General features: G+C 53.6%; 1 protein-coding gene across 1 annotated transcript in view; it reads left to right on the plus strand.

Moving 5' to 3' along the window:
* Positions 1 to 19,418, plus strand: part of TOLLIP (toll interacting protein) — a 30,518-nt gene that overhangs the window by 3,504 nt on the left and 7,596 nt on the right. Inside the window, exons 2-5 of the mRNA XM_046643684.1 lie at positions 9,729 to 9,878; positions 15,359 to 15,541; positions 16,574 to 16,726; positions 17,678 to 17,768. Coding sequence (XP_046499640.1) covers positions 9,729 to 9,878; positions 15,359 to 15,541; positions 16,574 to 16,726; positions 17,678 to 17,768 — 577 coding nt within the window. The remainder of the gene's footprint in view (positions 1 to 9,728; positions 9,879 to 15,358; positions 15,542 to 16,573; positions 16,727 to 17,677; positions 17,769 to 19,418) is intronic.

The raw sequence follows: 19,418 nt of genomic DNA on the forward strand, positions 1-19,418 counted from the left end.
GGGGGGGGGGTCCAGGCTGGTGTGGGACCCAGGTTGGTGGGAGTCCAGGCTGATGAGTGGTTCAGTCTGGTGGGGGCCCAGGCTGATCGGTGGTTGAGGCTGGTGGAGGGATCCATGCTGATGGGGGTGTCCAGGCTGATGTGGGGTCCAGGCTGATGTGGGCCTGGGCTGGTAATGACCACTTGTCCTGCTTTTGAAGATGCTGGTTGATCTGTGAGTTTGGATGCAGTCAGCATGGCCCTGCCTTTTTATGCTGCGTTTTCCCTCTTGAGACCTGTGGGCGATTTGTGGGTGGTGCCTGGTGGCCCGTGACTGTCCAGATCCTCTTCAACCTTGCACTTGTTGGTAATTGTTACTGGACCAGCGACTTCATTAGGGTTGGCAAAGGGTGATGTTTGTATGTTATCACTTGTTCTCCATTTATTAACTCAGACTATTCGTAAAGATGAGCTTTCTTGGGGCCAGCCCGGTGGCGCAGCGGTTAAGTTCTCACGTTCCGCTTCAGCAGCCTGGGGTTTGCCAGTTCAGATCCCGGGTGTGGACATGGCACCGCTTGGAAGGCCGTGCTGTCATGGGCGTCCCCCATATAAAGTGGAGGAAGATGGGCATGGATGTTAGCTCAGGGCCAGTCTTCCTCAGCACAGAGAGGAGGATTGGCAGCAGATGTTAGCTTAGAGCTAATCTTGCTCAAAAAAAAAAAAAAAGATGAGCTTTCTCCACAACCAGAGCTATCGACTGTCCTGAAATACAGTTTGTACAGGAAAGGCAAGATGAACTCTTAGTTCTTTTTAATTTCTGATATTCAGAGGAAGGAGTTGGTTTTTTTTTTAGGCCTGTGTTTGGCGTTCTGTTTTCTGAAACTGTCGAGAGCCCTTGGGTTTCGTACGTTTGCTGTCAGCGTCCCTGGAACTTACTCCTTCTTGCTCAAGTGGACGGGTTGCCCTGCAAGCCCCTTCCCGCTGGCCCTGGTCCTGAGTGAGCCGTGAGCACATCCCGCCAGCTGGGGGTAGTCCTGTTTCTCTGGCTCCTGTTTGCCCTGGATTCTCTGAAGCTGAGTTGTCAGTGTGTCCAAGTTTAGAATTGCTGCCTCTCCCTGATGGTCGGCCCCTTTAGACCTCGCCGCCTCGCCCAGAACCTTTCTTATCTGGCTGATGCTGGGGTGGCTACGCCTGCTTTCTTTTAGGGAGTGTTAGCCTATTGCAGATTTTTTTCATTCTTTGACTACATTTTTCTGAACACTTATGTTTAAGAGTGGTCTGTTGTCAGCAGAATAGGACTGGATGTTTAAAATGTCACATCTGAGAAGTCTTTGTCTTTTAACTGCAACATATTAAATAGTTCTATATATAGTCGCACTTTTTTTTTTTTTAACGTTTTCTCTTGTGCTTTTATTTGTCCTGTTTTTCTTTTTCTCTCCTTGCCTTCTTTTGGATTGACTAAATATAGGTCTTTTAATTAAATTTTTTGTTCTCTACTGGTTTGGAAAATGCATATTGCATTTCTGTTCTCGTGGTGGTTATCCTAGAAGTGTGAACACAGGCTTCTCAGGATCTAAGGTCAGTCCTTGTGTTTGCCATCCTCCCCAGCAGCACGCCACCCCACGTGACCTCCTTCCAGCCCTGTGCTGTTGTCATGTGCAGTGGCTCCTTCCTTTTCCCCTGCCGCCTTGCATCTCCAACCTTCCATTTGGGATCACTTTGCTTTTGCTTCCAGTTCATCCTTTAGAACTTCCTTTGGTGACAAACTCTCAGCTTTTGTTTATGAGTGCCTTTTCTCTAATTCGTGAATGATGTTTTGCTCTGTTTGGAGTTCCGGGCGACAGTTGGGCGACAGTTGTCTTCTCAGTCTGTGAAGGTCTTATCCTGCTGTCTTGAGGAGTTGCTGGTTGACGTCCTTCCCCTCCCCTGTCCGTGTCCCTCCATGCATTCAGCCCCCTTCTGGCCCCTTCAGGTTCCTCTGTCAGCGGCTGGGAAATCTGGGGCAGTCTGTCTGAATTATTTGAGTGACAGCTCTCTCACTTTGGGCCTCTTGTTAGCATCTCTGTGCCTCAGTGTTCTTCCATATAAACCTTTCTCATGCGGTTCCAGTGAGGATGGACAGTCCATGTTTGTGAAGTGTTTTCCCCAGGCCTGGCCTTTCGGGTGTCCCTGAATGTGGGAGCTTCTAGGTCCCCAGGAGTTATTTTTTGTTTCTCAAAAACATTGGCTCTTCCTCCTGGTTGTCCCTGCTTGGAGTTCTGTATGTACCATTTACTATCTCATACCTCCTACCATTTCCTTTTGCTTCAACACCAGCTGGACCATTGGGGGAGCTGGTTGTGCGGGGCTGTGGGCCCAGGAGGGGCAGCTGCATTGGCTGAGGACAGGAGGCCACCTGCACTTTGAGGGACCATGGGAGGTGACTGCAGGTGGCGGGAGGGTGCTCCAGGCAGGGGCCATGGCTGCAGCTTGTCTTAGGTATTCGAGAAGTCCCCCAGGGGAGCTCTAGGACCCTCTAGGACTGTGCCCAGGTCACAGGTGACAGCAGCCCCTCCCTGCTCTGAGGTCACTGCCTTCACTTGGTTTCCTTCCTCCTGCTGCTTCTCTTTTCTGTCTGTCCTCAAGCTCTTGGGGATCTCAGCTGGGGTGTCAGCTGGTATCCAGGCTTCAGGCCTCTGACATGACATGACAGTGACTCCCAGACTCTTCCCAGACCTCCTTCCTGAACTCTGGATCCGTTGGCCTGCTGCTCGTTGCTGTCTTCCTAGAACATTCCAGACATCGCAGACAGAAAGCCCCTTCCTTCTCTCAGACCCCTCCACTGCCTTTTCCCATCCATTTGGTGGCAACTTCATCCTTCGAATTGCTCAGACCAAAACCCTCAGATGACCAAGTCTCCTCGATCCCTCAGGAAGTCCTGTGGCTCTGCCTTCAAAGCAGACCAGAATCTGATTCTTTCTCAGCCTCTGCACCGCCCACATACTGTCACGCTCACTCCACTGTCCACCTGCTGTTACCCCCTGCAGGCAGAGTCAGACGTGAGGCGTAGCACGTGCCGGCTCCCCACCTGCCCTGGCTCCTCTCATGCCCCAGGTCCTCACCTGCCCTGGGCTCCTCTCCTGCCCCAGGCTCCTCACCTGTGCCAGGTCCTCACCTGCCCCGAGCTCCTCACCTGCCCTAGGTTCCTCACCTGCCCTGGGCTCCTCACCTGCCCCATGTCCTCACCTGCCCCAAGTTCCTCTCCTGCCCTGGGCTCCTCACCTGGCCCAGGTTCCTTACTTACCCCTAGCTCTTCACCTGCCCCCAGCACCTCACCTGCCCCAGGCTCCTCACCTGCCCCACAATCCTCACCTGCCCCACATGTTGAGTGTGGGCTGCGGCTGACAGGTCGCGCTGAGTGCAGGTCAGCACTCAGTCTCTTGGACCATGTGGCTTCCCTTCTTCACAGTGTGCTGGGGGTTGTGGGCCGCTGTGCAGTGAGAATTCAGCCAGACAGCCAGGCCAGCCGTCAGAGCCACCTTGGTGTCACCGAGTCTCATGTGATCTGCCCACTGCCCACCATCTTCGGTCCCAGCGTGCATGTCCATTCCCACCCCTTGTGTGGTCATTTCGTGGACAGACCAGTTCTCCTGGGCCAGACTTTGGGGCACACTGAGCCTTGGCCCTGAGTAAATCTTGTGGCCAGTGTCCCCTGCAGGGCCTACGAGCAGGGCAGGTCCAGACTCGTGGGGAGGCCTCTGGGGCTCAGCCCTGTCCAGGCCCAGCAGAGGCCATCCCTGGTGTTGTGGGGCTTCCCCCGGGGATCTTGACTGCACTGCACACCTGCAGGCTGCACCTCTCTCCACAAGTGTTTGACCGCGTGGGAGTTTTTGTTTTTGTTTTGTTGCCTCCTCTGTCCCTTCTGTCCCAGCTCTCACTACTGTGGGTGCAGCTGTGAGCGTCCTGTGGAATTGAAGCCCCCAGGTTAGCTCTGGATCCAGGGTGTGAGGGCACAGGCGGCCTCCTCGGACTTCGTTGTGGGGGCTCCAGAGCCCGTAGCACGCACACTGCTCACGGGGTGGTTCTGGCCCCAGAGGGCGAAAGTTGGTTCTCGGAAGAGCCACAATAAATGGTTTCACAGTGGCCTGTGTCCCTCCAAAGCTCGGCTCCACTGGCACTCTTGTTCCTCGGAGCTCCCTTGCTCCCGCGGGGTTTCTTCGGCAGCCTGTTCCATTGAGTTCAGGGAAGATACTGACACAAAAATGGGGTGCAGATGTATGGTTGAGAGATGCCTGCAGTGGGGCTTCCTCCCGGTGCCGGTGGACCAGCGCTGGGGCCCCCGACCGCCTCGCTCCACGTCCGTGTGTTTGATCCTCGGCTCTTGTGTGTGCACCTCGTGCTTGGAGGATCGGAAAACAACCATTTGCATTTTGTTTTTTATTTCCACAAAAGTTACTCAGCCCATCACTAACTATGTCAAAGTGCTGAAAAGAACATCTAGCAGTTAAGGTTTTTTCTCATATCAAGCAAAGTTAAAAGTTAAGTTTACCAAAAATATTTTTTAAGAAATTAATTTTTTCAGATGTTTTGCTTTTGTTGGGAAAGTGACGGTTGAATGAGTTTTTGAATTTTCGATTGCATTGTTATTTTATAGATTGCTAATTGTGTAATCAGATACATTATAATTTATAAGTGAAAAGTTACATTAAAAGTCATTCAAAAACGCAGTTACAAAGTTAAGTGTTAATAGCTTGTTAGTTTTTAATCTAACTTTTAACTTGAAAGTTCTATTTGGTTGTCCCTCACCCTGCAGTAACTAAAGAGAAGGCCTCCTGCTCACCCTCCTTATGCAGAGAGCACGAGTAGACTCCAGGACAGGGGCACAGATACGGTGTATCTGCGGCCCTGCACTTGCACTGGCGGCAATGAGGCAAGATAGTTTACAAGTGCTCCTGGAGGGACAGTGATGCCAGACAGGCCGAGAGATCCACAGCCCTAGGCTGGTACATTGCTGCTGCTGCTTGTGACCTTGGGCTTGGTGGCGGGAGGTTGCCCTGCAGGCAGGAGAGGCTGCTCTGGGCCCAGCCTCCGCACCTCAGTGGCCCCTGTGGGCAGGCCTTGTGGGTGGGAAGTGCTGCCTCCCTCATCCTCGGTTCTTCCCGTCGGGCTCGCACTGTGTGGTGTTCACAGGCGTGCTTGTAGCTTAGATAGTGAGCGCACACATTACGTGGTAAAAAACTAGTTAAACTCTGTTTCTGTGCCAAAATTAACATTTGGAATTGGAAAGAGTGTTTATTCTGAATAGAACCAGATCTTGCAAATCTTTTGTTTCTTGCACAAGTGCGCTGCAGTGGACTAGAGCCCTGGGAGAGAGGAGGTGTCAGTAATCGCCTTCTTGTGATGCTCTCTGAGTGTCCACAGGCTAGAAAAAGCACTGATTTTAAGAAGTACGAAATTATGTTTTTGAAAATACATTTAAAAGAGACTAATATTTATGAAAGTTGCTTTTAGTTTTAAGAGAAGTCAAAACCCAGAGAGTTCATGGAATGAAAGTTCTACTTTTATTATAAAAGTAATTCATGTACACAATTAAAAAAATTGCTTTTGAACATTTCTAGGAGGATATGAAAATATAAATAAGTTAAACTGTATCCCCCATCTCCTCCCCTTCTCTCTCCCTGCCGAGTTCCACTCCTGAGTATTAATTTCTTAGGCTTTATTTTTAGACATAAAACCTCCTTTGTGATTTTTGCACAGTGGTCGTTCTGTGCCCCTCCTCCAGGTGCCCACGAGGGCTCGTGTGAGCAGGCACAGGGGCAGCTCCCTCTTCAGGGCTGCGTGGGTCTCCGTTGTGGCCGTCCCTGGGCCTCGTGGTGAGTGCTCCTTCTCCTCATGCCCTGGCTCTGCCAGCAGTGAGGCAGCAAGCATCCTTGTGAGCACCTTTACAGGGTTATTCCTAGGAGTGGACTCATGGGTCTTAACACAGGGATTTAAAGTTACTTCTTAGTATTGGACTCAATATACTCATCTTGTGAATGTAAGCCAAATTATATTTAAAAATTGGATCCATTATTTATCTACTGTCAAGATTGTTCTCTTTGATCCCAAGTCTTTGAGCCAGGATCAAGCATGTGTTTTGATATGACCATTCAAACATTTCTTCCATCATAATGTGGCAAAAATAAATTTTAGGGTGACCACTGAATTTTTAACTTCCATAGAGAATACGTATTTACTGATGGCGTTTTCTAGTCAGGTCACTGAAGCGATGGGGTTCCCGCTGGCACCTGGCTCATCTGTAACGTGTGACACGTGAACTGCCTTTATTAACAGGAGTGGCTCTTCAAGGTGGGGGAGCTCCTTGTTTGGACACCTTCTGTCTTCGTGGGACTGTCATGCATCACGTGGCACATTTGTTACACTGGGAAGCTGACTTTGGTAGCCGACTGGGAACTCGAGATTTTATTCGAATGTCCCAGTTTCCTGTTAATGTCCCAGGGTCCCACCTAGGCCCACGTGGCAGTCAGCTGTTGCGTTTCCTTAGTTGCCTGCATGCTGGGACCGTCTCTCAGAGAGAGTCCTTATTTTGGGGGACCTTGACAGCATGAGGACTGCTGGTGACCGATTTTGTAGACTGTCCTTCAGTTGGAAGAAGACCACACGGGTGAGGGTCCTTCTCATCACATCATCTCGGGAACCTGCCGTCTCCCTGACCTGTCGCTGCAGGTGTTGACCTGGACCACCTGGCTGAGGTCGTGTTGGCCAGGTGTCTCCACTTTTTTCCCCTTCACATATTCTGTTTGCACTGTTAATTTAGTAAATCCTTATTTCTTATTTACAGTTAAACTTTTGTTTAACTAGTCTGTAGTTGTTTAACTAACTATACTTAAACTAAGTCATTTGGCCTTTTGATATAATTTTATCTTCCCCCATTAAGAAGCAATCGCAGGGCCAGCCTGGTGGCACAGCGGTTAAGTTCGCACATTCCACTTTGGCGGCACGGGGTTCACTGGTTCGGATCCCAGGTGCGGACATGGCACCACTTGGCAAGGCATGCTGTGGCAGGCGTCTCACATATAAAGTAGAGGAAGATGGGCACGGATGTTAGCTCAGGGCCAGTCTTCCTCAGCAAAAAGAGGAGGACTGGCAGCGGATGTTAGCTCAGGGCTAATCTTCCTCAAGAAAAGGGAAGAAGCAGTCGCATTCTCTTCGATGAAAGCCTGGAAGAGTACAGTAAAAAGAAACATGACACCTGTAACTCCTGGTCTCACGATAGGGGCAGACAGGAGATAGAAACAATGAAGGAGAGAGGGAGGCCTCTCCTGACTCACCACTGTCACTGGCATGTGTCTGGCTGTCTCCAGTGTATCCACTCAAGGGCATAGCCTGTTCCCTGCTGGCTCCTCTGAACTGAGGCTGTGGCCTATGCTGGGCAGTTATTTCTCAGAATAAATGAGAATTTGGTCTGTGCACTAATCCTTTGAACTTGGTTAAAAATGAGTCTGTTTCTGCAAGATAATGTCTTCATGGTGAGTGTACAAAGCTAGTGATGGAGACTGCGGTGCAAGGCTGTGGGCAGTTGGCAAGGAAGCATCCACGTCCTGTGTTGGCTGGGAGGGGTTCTGGGTGTGCGTGCGTTTGGGAGGTGGGTGAAGGAACCGACAGGTACTGGCGACTGGCGTCTGTCTCACAGCAGTGACGCCTGGGCTTTAGCCCTCCAGAGTGTGTGCAGCCTGCAGGGTGTCACCATGGGGACTTCTCTTCAGGGCCAGCCCTGGGACCTGCTGGTAACCTATGCAACATACCTGGGGACATGCGGCCTACAATGCCCCTTGGGAAGGTGCTGTGCTCTTCTCCTGGCACCTGCTGCCGTCTAGTCAGTCTGCAGTGCATGCTCAGGCCCAGGCTCTGGGCCCAGCACCCCAGGTGCAGAGAAGCTGTCAGATATTGTCTTTGCCAGGAACATCTTCTCTGATGACACAAAGATCACTCTGAGATGTCCCAGTCTGTTGGGTCACGTGAGGCGAATGGCCAAGATAAGTGCACTCTTGTTCTTTAGAGAAAAGCAGTTGGAGCACCAAGGTGATGGGGTGCAGGGGTGGCGGGGGAGAGCCCCCAGACTGGGGTCCTGAGTTCTCAGCACTCAGCCGGCACTGAGCCTGTGTGTTCCCCTTGTGCTCAACTCCATTGGTTACGGAGCCCTGCCTGGTTTGTGAGGTCTCCAGGCCAAAGGGAGGAACAAGGGAGGCCGAGGGAGGAACCTAGACCTTTCCAGCGACATTTGAAATGAAAATGGAAAGTGACGAGAGCACCTGGGGAGAAATGCTTTCCCAGTGTGCTTGTGAGGTCAGCGGGTGCAGAACCTCCTGGACCTTGGCCGAATGCCTCGTCATTGGGAAGTCCAAAACCCCAGCAGGCGTCTGGTCTGCACAGCAGAGGCCTTAGGGTGTAAGGAGAATCCTGGACATCCGAGGTGGTCCCTGGTGGCTGCCATCAGTGAATGCCATTTGCCAGAACTCATCCTGTGACACAATGGGGTTTACTATTCAGCATTTCCTGAAAACAAGCAGCCCTTCAAGCCCTTGGCTGGGAGTCCCTTTGTGATGACCACTTGGAGTGGCTAACGAGGACCCGGGTCCACTGCTGGCAGCGCCTGTGCCCCTGTGGCTCCAGTTTCTCCACCAGCAGCCAGGCCTCCTCTTCTGAGGGGATTTGTTAGCCCAGTGGGCTTCTTCAGCCATTTGTTGATCTGGGCATTTCTTAGCCTGTGACCCCTCCAGACCCTGTACCCACCCTGCCCTGGAAGGAGCAGAGTGGCGACTGTCCTGCTCATTGAGCTGGGCTGGGTCATTGGGTCGGGTGAGTCGGGCCCCAGGCTGGCTTGCCTTGCTGCAGAGCCACCTGGCGCCCTGGCATGGGGGTGCAGCCATTCCTCCTCTGCGCGTCTCTGCTGTGTCAGCCTTTTCTGGAGCCACTTCAGTGAGTCTCAACTGACTCTTGCTTTAATCTCCTCCAGTTTTCCCTGGAAGACTTTGTTCTCCCACTGCCCTTCAAGCCCTTCCCCTAACTCACACTCCTGGCATGTCCCTCAGGAGCATGTCCCCTCCAGCCCCTGGGGCTGGGCCTCTTCAGGGTCCTTCCTTCTGTCCAAGGCCAGCAGCCTAGTGGACAGAGGCTTCCTGAGAAGTGGAAGGGTGAGGTCTTGGGGCTTCTTGGTGTCAGTCTATTCACTTCTTCAGGGCGCTGTTGAGTTTGCCCTGTTTCAGATGGGAGTATTTGAAGTATGTCGTAGAGAGGGTTTTCCAGAGAGCTTTAGATCCACAGTTCAGATTTCTTCTCGTTCGTTGTTTGAACAGGTGCCCGGCCAACAGCTGTAGTGGCACCAGGGAAAACAGGTTCTGGACATGTGAACAGAGTGCGTGTGAATATGACCTGAGAAACCATCCAACAAGCCCATTTTGAGCATGAGAACCTGATTTCAATGGCAGCAACATGTAGTGAGCCCGCACAGAGCCTGGTTTGAGTATATGTCTGCTGAGTGAGAAGGGCTCCCGTGCCAGGGGGTGCAGAGCCGCTGCTGAGGGCCGGAGTGGTCGTTCCAGGCCCTCAGACTGGACACTCTGACCCTGTGGGCCCCTCGTCTCACACGTGAAGAAACTGAGGTGCAGCATAGCCCAGGCCTCTGGGTCCTGGAAATGCCCAGGGTTTGGCCCTGTCTCACTCTGTCCCTGGCCTTACTGATGCCGTGATGTCGTCTCTTCCTGGCCCTAGGTGTACATTGGCGAGCTCCCGCAGGACTTCCTCCGCATCCTGCCCACGCAGCAGCAGCAGCAGATCCAGCTGGACGCGCAGGCAGCCCAGCAGCTGCAGTTTGGAGGGACAGTGGGCACGGTGGGCCGCCTCAGCATCACCGTGGTGCAGGTGGGTGTTGGGGCTGGGGCCATGGCCACATGGTGGGGAGAGAAAGGGTGGAAACAGGTGGGATTGTGGGTTTCAGCTTTTATGCCATGTTTTTTGTGTGGACAGATGGAACTTTTTCTGACTCCACTTTTTCCTGAAACATATGTGTGAAAAATATTGGTTATTACCCAGGGTTCTGCCAAAAATAAAGTAATTAGTAATGAACATTTATTGGTGTCTGCTCCATGCTGGGCACTGTTCCTTTGTGCAAACGGTCTCTCCTGACCATCACGGAAGCTGGGGGAGGTGGAGGTGCTGCCATTGTCCAGACAAGGGGGTGGACAGAGAGGGCCAGTGGCGGCGGCTCTCCCATCCAGCCAGGAGCCTTTCTAGTTGTCATGCAGCTTGGTGCTGATGGCCTGGACATGCCCACGGTTGCTGGATGAAAACCAGATACACTGTCGGACGTGAAATGGTTTTGTCACCAAAACTTTCTGTAAAACCATGAGGAAAGAAAATCATTGCAAGTCACAGTTTTGTAGAAATGCACAGACAGAAGAATCTGTTGGACGTCATGAATGAGTTGGAGTTTTGAGGTGCGTACTTCGCAGCATCCCCGGCACTCAGCAATACTCTTCGGTGCTGATGGGGTTCACAGTCAAGCCCCCTTTTCGTCATAGCACACCTCAAAGACTCACTCGTGCACGTTTCTAAAATAGCATGCTGCTTCCTCTGCTCAGTGACCTCCTGTCGCGGTAAATTCAGGGCCTGCTGTAGCAGAGTGCCACCCCCTCCTGTGGGTACGTGGCTGCAAAGCACTCTGGCCCTTCCCGTCGTCTCATGAACACTCGTTTGCAGCCTGTCTGCACCCTCCATGAGCTCCACCAGGACCTCTGTGGTGCCGGCATGGTGTCAGGAGCACTCCTGGTTCACCTCCTTGACTTCTGAGAGCATCACCGTGTTTTCCACTTGCTTTGCAATAACCCTTCTCCCTTGGCTTACAGAGGCCACGCCTTTGTTCTCAGTCTGCTCTCCCTGGTCCTCTCCTGGGCCCGGTGGAGAGCTGTGGGGTCTGGTCCCCAGCCACCCTCTCCCCTCCCTGCCCACACGCCCCAGGGGGAGCAGCTCCTTGCCCACACCCACCCCTTGGCTCAGTTGCAGACTCGTGTGTGCACTCATCCCTCGGGGCCTCCCCCAGATGTCCAGTAGGCGTTTCAGATGTGTCCTGCCCAGAGTGCCCAAAGTGGAGCTCTTGCCTCCAGTCCCCCACACCTGCTCCTTCCCAGTCTCCGTAGGCAGCAGTGCCATCTTTCTAGAAGCTCAGACCTGCAGCCTTGGGCCACTCTCTCTGTTGGCTCTGTCTCATTCTGTGCAGCCCCCATGGCAGGCTCATGGCTCGCCCCAGGGGTCTGGGCTGAAGCACTCTGCCCACCCTGCTTGCCAGCCCCTTGGACGGCCAGAGCCCTGCAGGTGGCTCTCCCTGCTTGGTCCCGCATGCCTTCTCCCTGCCTCGCCCTCCCTGCAACCCCTTTCTGCCTCCTTCATCTGCCTCCTTCCACGGAACTTTCCCAAGTGTCCCACTCGCTCCCTCACCTCCCCCCAGGGCACCCTGTGCTCGAGGATGCTCTGTTCCCCTCACCTGGTTATTCTCTACATTCGGCAGTGCCGTCTGCCATGCTGTGTGTGACGTGTGTCTGCCGCACATGGCTGTGGGAGGCAGAGTGGTGTGTCTGTCTTGTCTGTCCCTGGCAGACGCTAGAATAGTGCCTCGTGTGTAGTTGTGCCCAGTAAGTATGGGAATGAGCCACGTTCCTTAAACATGTGCTACGTGCCTGCAGTGTAGTCACAGAAAAGCCCTTAGAAGTGTAAGGGACAGCCTGAGCATTCCATCCGCGGTGTTGGGGGGGCGAGGTGCAGGTGCGGCCGTGGAGGAGGGAGGCAGTGAAGCCGGGGGTCGGGCCTCGAGGAGTGAAAGGAACCCATGTGAGCACAGCTGGGGTTCGGGACAGGGCGATGCCAGGTGAAGAGGAGCCTCGAGGTGCTGGTTCCGGGAGTTGGCCGCGCTCTGAGCAAATGCGATTGATGGGCTGTGGTGACTGCTTTAAATCAGTGAGAGAAAACCAGCTTAGCAGCCAGGCAGGAACAAAATAAAAAGTTACTCAGAAGCTATGGAAAATCAAGCTGGTTTCAGACCTTTCTGCTACGTATTTTCCAGAAAACAACGGCAATTTCTAAGCTGTTTTGAGGAGAAGGTGTATAGTCTTAAGAATTGGTCCAGCAAATTTATGGTGAAGACAATAGAAGGGTGTTGAAGCTCTTGAAGGCTAATAATGCTGCTCAGCTGGGAGCTTCTGTGCTCTTCCAGGGTCTCCTCCAGCCGCCTGAGAAGAAGGTGAAAGTGAAGCCCAAGAATGGAGAAGTTTTGGTGTAAAAGGATCCCTCACGACTGGTTCAGTGTGAACAGCTGTAATTCCATCCAGACAGAGGTAGAAAGCACACACACACACAGAGAGGCTGGAGTAGAAGAGGGGAGAGTGGAGGCAGAGGGCAAGGTGTGTCTGGAGGTCCTCTCCTGATGACTGGCCCTTGGGCGCAGGAGGGCAGAAGCAGAAGATGGTGAGCGTGGGGTGTGCGAAGCCCTGACAGAAGGGAAGGACAAGTGCATTATCCAGAGTGAGATCCAGGAATGGGCACTGACTGGGCCAGGTTATTTCTTATTTGTGGAAAGTAGAACTCAAGTATGAGTCCCCCGCTTGTGCCAGGAGCTGCTCCAGGCGTGGGGACATGGCAGTGAATAGACAGACCCGAAGCCTGCCCCTGGGAGCCAACCAGCTGGGGTCGAGGGACAGACAGTGGATGGTGCACAAGTAAAGCAGCCTCTTAGCAGGTGGCACGCCCTCTGGGTCAGGACAGCTGGGTGGAGGGTGGCCAGGGAGGTGGATCTTAGCTGAGCCCTGTAGGGGCCAGGGGACGAGGGGCCATATTGACTGTGGAGGTGGGGCTGGACCTTGTGGACCAACCTGCAGGACTGGGAATCAGACTGAGTGGAAGGGAAACGCCCTGTCCTGAGCTGAGTTCCCAAGGCTCCCTCTGGCTGCTGTTGGGAAGGTCGTGGCGAAAGGGTGGAAGTGCCTGCACTCGGAGCACCTCAGGAAGCACCTCAGGGAGCACCAGTGGACTTGTAGATTGCATCCGAGTGTGAAGGAAGGAGGGTCGGCATGACCCCGAAGGCCTGTGTCGCCAGCAGCTGGAAGATGGAGAGGACATTGACCAAAATGGGGGAATAACAGTGGGAGCAGGTGGGAGGGAATTGGAAATGGTTCGGTGCCAGACCCAGTAAGTCGAGGGCGCTTTCAAGACCACTGGCCGAGACGGGAGGTCGTGCACTGCAGGGAGAGGCCCACAGTGTGGACGTGAGGCTGCAGGATGTAGGGCACTCCCTGCTGGGCCTGTCCCCAGAAGGGACAGGCTAGTTCTGCGCTGAGGCAGGTGGCAGGCTCTGGGATGGGGCGTGGCCGGCACCCTTGGCCAGAGCTCTGGGGAAGTTGGCACAAGAGTGGAAGGATGTGGGGGCAAGGAGAGTCTGCGGACAGAAGAGAGGCTTCTGTTGGAATCGCAGTCAGAAGGGAGAAAGGGCGGGGGCTGGAGAGGGTAGCAGGCAGCAAGGGTTTTTGTGTTTTAAAAAAATCAACCTTACTGATTATAATTTACATGCATTAAAATGCACTCATTTGAGTTAGTGTACATTTCCATGAGGTTTGACAAGTTTATCCACCCCTGCAATCACGATAGAGAACTTGTTCAACACGCCGTCCTTGCCTCTCAGTCGGCCCCCGCCCTGCCGGCAAGCCCGCCCGGCTCCAGTGGAGCCCTCAGAGCCGTCTTTTCTGGAGTTTGCGTGGACACGTGTGTCTGGCTCCTTTTGCTGGCCTAATGCATTTGAGATTCGGCTTTGTTCTTGCATGTATCCACCGGCTGTTCATTCCTCTTCATCACTAGTGGTGTGGCTGGGCCAGTCTCATCCGTTGCCCCATTGGAGAACACAGGGTTGTTCCAGCTTATGGCAGTTGTGACATCCAGGGTTCTGTGTGAACGGAAGTTGCCCTTTGATTGGCTCAGTACCTGGGAGTGGACTCCTAGTCCTTTGGTGGGTACACTGTGCTTCCGCTAGCCACGTGCAGGCCCCGGTGCTCCGGGGGTTGACCTGTACTGGGTTGGGTTGGATTTAAGCTGTTCCAGGAGGTTCCTGGTGTTCTCACTGGAGTTTTCATTTGTATTTTGTTGACGACTAAGTGGCGTTGAGCAGTGTTTCATTTGCTCATTTGCCGTCAGGATTTCTTATTCAGATTTTTTTTTTAAAAGATTGGCCCTGAGCTAACATGTGTTGCCAATCTTCTTTTCTTCTTCTTCTCTCCAAAGCCCCCCCAGCACATGGCTGTACACTCTAGTTGTAGGTCCTTCTGGCTGTGCTGTGTGGGACGCCGCCTCAGCATGGCCTGATGAGTGGTGCTAGGTCCGTGCCCAGGATCCAAACCAGCAAAACTCTGGGCCACCAAAGCAGAGGGCACAAACTTAACTTCTTGGCCAGGGGCTGGACCCTCCTCTTCAGACCTTGTGCCCATTTTGGGTTGGGTTGTGTTTAGTTACTGAGATTGGAGAGTTCTTTGTATATTCTGGACTCAGGTTCTTTATCAGACATGTGGTATTTGCAGATATTTTCTCCCCATCCGACTGGTCTTTCCATCCTCCTGACAGAGTTCCTCAGAGAGCAGGTATCCGATGTTGACGGAGTCCTGTGTATCGAGATTTCTTTCTTGGCTTGTATGTTTGCTGTTGTATCTAAGAGATCTTGTCCAAGATCACAGTGATGGTTTTCTGTTTTCTTCTCATAGGAGTTTCATGGCTCTGGCTTTTATGTTGAAGCCTGTTCCCACTTTGAGTAAATACCAGCTGAGTGGTAATCCGGTCCAGCGAAGCCTCCCTCTCCCTCACCGTGTTCACCGTACCCCTCCGCCCCAGGCTGCCTGTGTCACTGGGGCTGGGCTCACGACCTACGTGAGGTGTGGCTGGGCTTCTCGGGATTTGGAGACCTGTGACACTGAGGGTGACTGGCCTGTGACCCTGGCCAACGGGCGGCAGCAGACAGGGCTGAGCACTGTGAAACAGTCGTGAGGGGAGAGGGAGCTAGCGCACTTGCAGGACCAGGCGCCCTGAAGTCCTCCTTCCAGACCCCCGCTCCAAGTGTCTGCAAGTGACCTGATGCCTGTCAGGCCCGGCACTCCGTGTTTTCCCGCAGAGATGCACAACGCGAGCCGTGACCACTGTCTTACTCCTGGTGCCCAGGAGCACAGTTATGACCGTGTACCGGCTGATTTGAGTGGCTGGATTCATACCCGGAAAAGCCCAGAAGTGATGAATTGAAGGATCAGACCACCTAGGTGAGCCCTGAGCTTTCAGTCTGATGGTGACTGCCTTGTTTTCTGACGTTGGCTTTGTTTCAGGCCAAGTTGGCAAAGAATTACGGCATGACCCGTATGGACCCGTACTGCCGGCTGCGCTTGGGCTACGCGGTGTACGAGACGCCCACGGCGCACAACGGCGCCAAGAACCCTCGCTGGAATAAAGTCATCCAGTGCACGGTGCCCCCGGGTGTGGACTCCTTCTACCTGGAGATCTTTGACGAGGTGAGGGGCCGCCCTCCTGTCGCTGAGGCACTGTGTCGTTCTGGCGACTCAGCCTGCTCTGGGAACCCTAGGTGTGCTGGACACGGGGCATTTTATGCTTTGTGACAGGTGTCCTGGTGTCCCCAGCCATAGTGAAAAGCTGTGCCCTATGTAGGATCTTTCACAGCTTGGGTTCAGAAACCTCATCACCAGTGACACAGACTGAGCACTCTGCAGATGGGGCGTTTGACACATCACCCCCAAACCAGGCACATGTACCCCATCCCCAATGACACAGACACTGAGCACTCTGCGGATGGGGTGTTGACATTGTCACCCCCAGACAAGGCATATTGAGGCAGCCGGCTGTTCGTGACTAGGTTGGATGTAAAGGGGTCAGACCCGGGGCTGGGGGAAGTAGGGTTCTTGGCGGTGCGAGTCACAGTGAGCCCATCCTGGTGTTCCTGAGGAGGGTGCGATAGATGCCATGGGGCTCTCCCCAGCCTGGTCCTCTGGGCTCCTGTTTGGGAGTGCCCCACCCCTCCTGAGGCCGGGTCAGGGCCGCAGGAGGCCTGGTCAGCAGAGTGAGAGCTCGGGGGTCAGGTGGGTAGCAAGCAGGATGTGGCCCTGTGGTGCCTGCGCCCTCTGCCCTCCCTTGAGTCTTTACCTTCTGCCCAGTGCCTCTGCGGCCCCAGGCCAGTAAGGGATGGGTGGGGGGGCGAGGTTAGAGAGAGAGTGCTGCCTTTGCTCCCTTCCTGTCACTGGACGGTCGGGCTTGCGAGGGAACCCGAGAGGGAACTGAGAGGGTGGGGAGGAAGGGCCATGCAACTCCAGGCGCCTGACTGCGGCCCTTGCTGGCCAGAGAGATGGGGACGAGGGCCGTGGCCCCATGGGATCCTCCCTTCCAGTCATGGAGAGAGGGGGCAGCCCCAGAGGTTTACCCTCTGCCCGGAAGGTCGAAGGAGGAGCCAAGGGCCTGATCCCAGGGGAGGGGCTCTGAAGGAGGCTGGGGTGGGGTCATGCAGCGTGGTCTTCCCCTGCTGTCCCCCTCAGCGAGCCTTCTCCATGGATGACCGCATCGCCTGGACGCACGTCACGATTCCTGAGTCCCTGAAGCAGGGCAAGGTGCTGGACGAGTGGTACAGCCTGAGTGGGCGGCAGGGCGATGACAAGGAGGGCATGATCAACCTGGTCCTGTCGTACACGGTGAGGGGCCTGGGGACGGCAGGGCGGGAAGACGTGGTGAGCTCTTTGCCAGCCCCCAGTGGCCAGTGGCCACTTCAGCTCCTGGTTCTGGAACCGCTTACCCCTGAGGAGCTCAGCACAGAGACAGAGCCGGGCCGTGGCTAGCGCTTCAAGTCCCCTGAGCTCTTGCCCACACCATCCTGGTGCCCCACGCTCTCAGGGCCCTTGGGGGTGATGGGGGGCAGTTGGTGGTGCAGGGATAGGGAGCCAGGATCCTGGGTTCCTGCTGCCCCCTGTGTGTCACCCGGGTGGTCTTATGATCGTAGTGGCTGTTTAACTTTTACTATAGAAAATTCCCGACGTGTGTGGAAGTAGAGAGAGGAGTCTGGCAGACCCCGTGTGGGCTGATCAGCCAGCTCCACACTCACCCTCTTTGTGCTGACTTGTTTCATCCCCTCTCCCTCTTAATTCTGGGCTGTTGTAGAGCAGGTCCCCACAACAACATGATTTTACTCATAAATGCTTTGTTACCTGTCATTAACAGACGTTTTTACCTATATGCAAAGCTGTTATTACACTTAAATAGTAAAACCTTAGAGAGACTCTTGTGAAATGTTATGGGTGTTGATTCTAAATTTTATCCTTAAATTGACTTTCTTGAACTGTGTTCTTTGATTGCGTCTCAGTTAGCTGTGGGTCTGTGGGTCTTACAGCATCTTCTAGTGCCAGTCGGTCACCCCCTGATCTCCCAGCAGAGTTGTGGGGGTGGAGTGGTGTCAGTGGGAGCATCTGAAGAGGTTGATTGGGCTCCGTGACTGGCCAGCCAGCCGTGCCTCTGTCCCAGGTCGTGTGACTGGGCTCCAGGCAGCGTGCTGTCCCTCTCAGGACTGCTTTGGCAGGATGGGAAGCGGTGGGGTTTTGATGTGTGATGCGTTCTTCTGTGACCCCGGGATTGACTTTGGTGTGTTTTAGTCGCTGCCTGCTGCCATGATGATGCCGCCTCAGCCCGTGGTCCTGATGCCCACTGTGTACCAGCAGGGTGTTGGCTACGTACCCCTCACAGGTATGTGACCCCCAGCCTTTCCGATGTCGTTCTGCTGGGAGGGCCTTAGAGCAGGGAGGGAGGAGCATGGGGATGCATGGAGATCCTTCCAAAAACAAACAAAGGTCTGGTGTTATATTTGAATTTTTTATGCATACATAGGAAGTGGAATGTGTTTTCCCTGTTGACACAAATAAGGTGAGTTGAAATTCATGGAGCTGTAGAAACGTAATTTCTAAACGCTTTAGCATATGAGTTATTGTAACAAAAGATCACATTCTTGTTGGGTGAAATGATCCATGTGCTCTAATGTTATTGTTCCTGTCATGTTTATTTACCTTTATAAATTAGCAATTGATGACAGCACAGCAAAATCAAGGTGGATTGTAGCTTTTATGCCTTTGAATTTTCAAATCTTAATGTTAGTCTGTTGGTTAACTTCCACTCTGGCTACAACAGCAACTGGACTCAGCTAGCCTCCCGCCATAAACAGCCATCAAACTGGGCAAAAGAAACAAGGCAGCAGCTATTGTCAGGCGTTGGCCGCGTGTGGTACAAGACTGGCTCCCGGGAGAAGGCAAATGGGGCAAGCCCCACGGTCACCCCATCTCTGCCCAAGACAGTATCTTTGCTATGTGCAGGGAGCTGGGGTCCAAGCAGGGTGCTGAGGAGGCCAAGGCCAGAGTCTCGGTGGCAGAAGTGGCCGGAATCTGTGGAGCAGGGCCTTGGAGAGGAGGAGATGTGCGGGTGGGGGCCCCAGCTGCTCATGCTCAGGGTGCTGCTTTGGGGTTGGGGCAGCGGGGCTGCTGTGGGGTTTCTGCCCCACCAGAGCAGAGAGCCCAGGCCAGCACCCCAGTCACACCTGGCGCAGCCGCAGGACCTGCCCTAGAGCAGGCCTGCTCTGGACACACCCTAACCCTAAGCCAGCCTCAACCCACTTCCTACCAGGGGTGAGGCAGGCTTCAGAGCTTGGAGGCTGCGCCCCGAGTTAGAGGGTTCAGCGCGAGTTCAGGGTGTTCTGCCCTTGATCAGACTGCCCCGGGGCAGGCCAGGTCTTCTCAGGCCCCGGCACGGCCTGTGGTCCCTTCGCCCCGGTACTGGTGGTGCCACTGTTCACTGCACCATGGTAGGGTCTGCCCACCTGCTCACTGGGCAGCTGCCCTGCTTTCTTTGTAACTATTAACTAAGAGGTGTTTTGTATAGGAGGCACGTAAGACCACGTCAGTGTCCTGTTTCTTGTCAGATCTTGAGTTGATTCACCATTTCCCTAGAGCAGCGTTACTTGTGGTTTCCTGTTTTATCCTGTGGTTATAATTTGTTACTAACAGTGTTTGTTTTGTCACTCAATTACCCGAGACATGGACAGAGGGAGTTGGGTTATTTGTCCTTTGCGTGTGTCCCTGTTGTCCTTTGGGCCTTCCTTTCTGGTGCTACAGGACATTCCAGGCTCATTGTGGGCATTCCTTGCCTTGGCCTGGAGTTAGCCATGTCTCCAAGGAGACTTTCTTGTGGGTTTTCTAATCTTAATTTTAGAAGAAATGTCTAAACATGAAGCACCTGGAAGAAATGTGTAACTTTATAAAGCCGTTTCTCTTTAATGGAAATTGCAGAACAGAAAGAGAGAAAACCAGTCAGGTGAAGATTGGCCTGCTCCCGAACTGCCGGAGCGCA

This window comes from Equus quagga, chromosome 17 (genome assembly GCF_021613505.1).
Source record: "Equus quagga isolate Etosha38 chromosome 17, UCLA_HA_Equagga_1.0, whole genome shotgun sequence".
In the NCBI taxonomy this organism is placed as follows: Eukaryota; Metazoa; Chordata; class Mammalia; order Perissodactyla; family Equidae; genus Equus; species Equus quagga.